Here is a 5,024-nt window from a genome sequence, read left to right as displayed (position 1 = left end):
AGGGGCGGGGCCCAATAGGGGAAATAGAGGATTTTTTTTCTCCTGCTATACAAGTGAAGGGATTTTAACCAAATGCAGTCTGAAGCATGATTAGGGACAAAAGAATCAATTTTGTATAAACTGAGGTGTGTGGGCCTCCTTCTAAGGGCAGATGGGTGGGGCCCATTAGGGGAAATAGAGGAAAACATCAAATATCCTTCTCCTTTTGTACCGATGAAGGGATTTTGACCAAATTTGGTCTGGAGCATCATTGGCCAAAGGGTTCTCAGTTTTGTATGAACGGAGGGTATGGTCCCCCTGGGGGCAGAGGGACGGGGCCAAATAGGGGAAAATAGGTAAATCTTTAAAAATCTTCTCCTCAACCAATTGAAGGATTTTGACCAAATTTGTCCTAGAGCATCTTTGGACAAAGGAGACTCAAGTTTGTATAAACGGAGGGTGTGGGCCTTCTGGCGGCATAGGAGCGGGGCCCAATAGGGGAAATAGAGGATTTTTTTTCTCCTACTATACAAGTGAAGGGATTTAAACCAAATGCAGTCTGAAGCATGCTTAGGGAGAAAAGAATCAATTTTGTTTAAACTGAGGTGTGTGGATTCCCCTTCTTTGGGGCAGATTAGTGGGGCCCATTAGGGGAAATAGAGGAAAACATTAAAGATCCTTCTCCTTCTGTACCGTTGAAGGGATTTTAACCTAACCAAACTTGTTTTAGAGAATCTTTGGGCAAAGGGAATTGAATATTTATAAATGGAAGATGCAACTTTGTTACTTGTACTCCTTTGATAAACCTGAATGGTACTCAGCAGGTTTTAAATTGAAAAATAAAATACCAGGTGAGCTATTAAGGCCCCTGGGCCTCTTGTTTGAATAACATTTATTATTATGTATTCTATTGTTATCCATACTACTTACTTGTAAATCATCAAATATTGCATTCAAGCCAAAGTCGTTGTACGCATGGATATTCAGAGAAAGTGTTTTTCTAATGCCCACACAACTCTAACAACCCAGGTGGAGTATAAATTGGTCTGGGGTGGATATTGCGGTATCTGTGCTGTAGCATTCAAGTGAGGTGGCACTATAAATGATGCCGTTGGAAGCATGGTCCCACTACAAACAGAACGCATTACATCTCCAGCACACACGCAGGCATACACACATAGGGAGATATTAGCCAGGTGGAATAGGACTCGTAGTTAGCGCCTGATAAGGCAGCTCCTGCGAATTCCACAAAATTGTATTGATTAATGTATATGCTAATTGTATTAATTGTATATCTATGTACTGTTAAACGCTTTAGAATGCCTTATGTTAGCTAGATAGGGCGCTATATCAAATGCTGTATATTATTATTATTCAAACATTTGAAACCCTGAATAGACACTTTATCTAAAGTTAATACTGCATGTATTAGCTGCGTCCTATGATACTTTATTTACATTATATATTTTAAAATTTCTTTTGCCGTTTTCAGGTCAGAGCTTCATGACTCAAAGGTGACTGTTCAGTTTGGTTTGATTCTAGAAGTGTACCTCCGGTTTAGCCGAGACCATATTCCAAACATTTGCAAACAACAGGAGTCATTGTCTAAGCTCGTCTGTCTTAACACAATAGCAAAACAGAAATCTTCCGTAAGTATGACATAATAAAATGATGAATATTAATAATTTTAAATGAAAAATTTGGAAATGTTACCCAACTAAATATTGATCGTGTTTATTTGTATAGTTAAAGAATCTTAAGATATTAGATACCATGTTTAGTGATAAATGTGTTGTGTTATAATGTAGAAGAACAACGTAAAGGCAGCCGACCGAATACGACCTCTATTGGCACAAAAGACTTACACGGAACCACTGACCAATCTGTACACACCGCTTACCCCTCTCTTCAAGGTTGGCGTCCTCAGGTAAGTCAGAAACAACTCTAAATACATACCTGCACAAGCCCCTTACTCAGAATTGTTAACTTTTAGAAATTTCCATGGGGGAGATTCTCGAAATTAAAACATTAATAAAATGTGTGTATACACCCCCTACAGGCAAAATAACCCTTCAAATGACATAATTTGAGTTATTATTTCAGATGAAATCATTAGATTTTAGAAAATAGGAACAGTTTAGCAAATTCACTGGTTGAAAATACTAAATTTAAGGGTCCAAAATCGGGAGTATGCCTCCTTAATAGGGAGGGTTGGCAAGTATGCTTACCCTTCTCTTAATGCTATATTTGGCTGTCAGGTTTGATAAGAAGACTTATGGTGTTAGATTGGAAAATGTCACATGTATTGATCAAATCAAATTTATATATTTGTTCCCCTGTACCACAGAAACTCCACTTAATACACACAGTTCTCCTCCCTTCCCAAGTTATTGTCCTCTGATCTAATGTTGGAGGGGACAGACATATGCCACTGGAACCTCCATACCGAACACTGATTACTGAAAAGAAACGGAATCAGCTCATATAGCAGTAGCTACACAGATTCATTAAAGATACATGAATGATTAACAAAGCCGTGGAAAATTAATATGCTACAGCATCATAGATGGCATATATTTCATTCCCCATTTACTGATTTGATGTACCTGTGAGCATTCGGGCTGTTATTAGGGCCCCGTATCGGAAATATGGGTGCCCTGTAGTAATCTGTCTATCTGTCTGTCCGTCCACAAATTTTGTTCCTGGCTAATAACTTTGGTATTAATTGACTGATTTACATGAAACTTGGTCAAGATGTTCAGTTCACAAAAATACACACTCAGGTAAAAAGTCAAGGTCAAAGGTCAAGGCCATAAGGTTAAAAGGTCCAGGTCAAATTTTGCATCTTTTCACTGATGAACGTTTTGTTATGACATGATGAAGCAAAGTTGATCAGAATTAAACAAAGAGACACACTGAGGTAAAAGGTTGAGGTCATTAGGTTCAAAGGTCGAGGTCTATTTTTGCATTTTTTCACTGATGAACATTTTGTTATGACACTATGGAGCAATGTAGGTCAAAATTAAATAAGGAGTCAACTGAACAAAGGTCAAGGTCATTGGATCAAAGGTCAAGGTTAAATTTGTATCTTTCCACTGGTGAATATTTCTTTATGATGCTTTGATGCAATGTTGCTCAGAATTAAACAAGGAGTCAATTAATCAAAGGTCAAGGTCACTGGGTCAAAGGTCAAGGTCAAATTTTGTATATTTTCCCTGATGAACATTTTGTTATGACATTATGAAGCAAAGTTGGTCGGAATACCACAAAGAGTCAACTGACTTATGGTCAAGGTCACTAGATCAAAGGTCAAGGTCAAATTTAGTATCATTTCACTGATGAACATTTTGTTATAACACTATGGAGCAATGTTGGTCAGAATTAAACAAGGAGTCAGCTGATGAAAGGTCAAGGTTACTGGGACAATGTCAAGGTCAAATATTGTATCTTTTTACTGATGAACATTATTTTGATGTTATTACCATGTTGGTTCAGAACTTAACATTTTGTTATGATATTATGAAGCAAAGTTGGTTGGAATCAAAGAATAATTCAACTGACCAAAGATCAGGGTCACTGGGTTAAAGGTCAAGGTCATTTGGGTGCAAAGGTCAAAGACAAAGTGGATCTCTGACTTTGACCCTGGCTCTTGATGGAGAAGGTATTTTAAGTGAAATAAAACATATCAAAGCTAACAAATGAGTATTGCACCAGTATTTACATTTCTGATAGCCTAGCAAATATGGAGGTGGAAGGAAACAAGACTCGCATCATAGTACATGTTAAATGTATATTTTGCTTCCTTACGATTCTTTTTGAAGTCCAAATGTCAGACGTTAAGTTCAGCTATATGGGCAGATTGCTTCTTGATAATTATGGCGGATATATTGCCACAAGACGGGGCCCTTACCGACCTGTCAGTGTTCTAGTTGATGTTAATTAACTTTTTCACCCCTTTGTAACTTTGATAAACTCTACCATGCCATTGCTCGGTTTGGATGACTTTTGAAATAAGTTTTACCTTTCAAAGTGAAACCTGGATGTCAATCTTCCCATCAACATTGTGTAAAACTTGAACATGTCGGACAAAATCAGCCATTTTTATTCCATATTGTTATGGGCATATAATTATCTATGCAATAATACACATTTGTGAACAAAATATAAATTCTCGAGTCATAATATAGTTTAATTTTATGTCTATTTTGATCGTCTAAGCTTAAAGCTAGTCTCAAACAAATCGAAAACAAAATTGGCAAGGCGAGATAATTAAACCGGAAGTTTAGAATTTTCCCCACATTATAATTTTCTAGATTTTTAGCTCACATTGCCCTTAGGGTGCGGCATCAGTAACCAAAAGGCCTAGGGTGATGATATTTGGCCAGAAGCATGCTTGGATAAAGGGCTACCAAGTTTGTTAAAAAAAATGACCTTCATCAATGTTCAAGGTCACAGGGGTCAAATATGTTAAAATCTTTAAACAACTTCTTCTGAATAACCAAGAGGCCTAGGATGATGATATTTGGCCAGTAACATGCTTGGATGAAGGGCTTCTAAGTTTGTTCAAATAAATGACCTTGCCTTATATTCAAGGTCACAAAGGGCAAATATGTTTTAAACATTTAAACAACTTTTTCTGAATAACCAATAGGCCTAGGGTGATGATATTTGGTTAGTAGCATGCTGGGATGAAGGGCTATAAAATTTGTTCAAATAAATGACCTTGACTTATATTCTAGGTCACAGGATCAAATATGTTCTAAACCTTTAAACAACTTCTTCTGAATAACCAAGAGGCCTAGGATAATGCCAGTAATATGCTGGGATTAAGGACTACCAAGTTCAAATGAATGACCTTGACATATATATTTTAAGGTCACAGGGGTCAAATATGTTTAAAACCATTGAATGACTTCTTCTTAATAAGCAAAAGGCCAAGGTTGATGATATTTGGCCATTAACATGCTGGGATGAAGGACTACCAAGTGAATGACCTTCACCCATATTCAAGGTCACAGTGGTCAATATATGTTAAAATCTTTAAA

At 37.0% G+C, this 5,024-nt stretch overlaps 1 protein-coding gene across 1 annotated transcript in view; it reads left to right on the top strand.

Moving 5' to 3' along the window:
* Window positions 1-5,024, top strand: part of LOC110446142 (phosphatidylinositol 4,5-bisphosphate 3-kinase catalytic subunit delta isoform-like) — a 28,411-nt gene that overhangs the window by 20,006 nt on the left and 3,381 nt on the right. Inside the window, exons 14-15 of the mRNA XM_021491138.1 lie at window positions 1,472-1,628; window positions 1,788-1,906. Of these exons, the coding sequence (XP_021346813.1) occupies window positions 1,472-1,628; window positions 1,788-1,906 (276 nt within the window). The remainder of the gene's footprint in view (window positions 1-1,471; window positions 1,629-1,787; window positions 1,907-5,024) is intronic.

The sequence above is a fragment of the Mizuhopecten yessoensis genome, unplaced genomic scaffold (assembly GCF_002113885.1).
Source record: "Mizuhopecten yessoensis strain PY_sf001 unplaced genomic scaffold, ASM211388v2 scaffold2589, whole genome shotgun sequence".
NCBI classification, from domain to species: Eukaryota; Metazoa; Mollusca; class Bivalvia; order Pectinida; family Pectinidae; genus Mizuhopecten; species Mizuhopecten yessoensis.
This window is presented reverse-complemented; position numbering and strand designations above follow the sequence as displayed.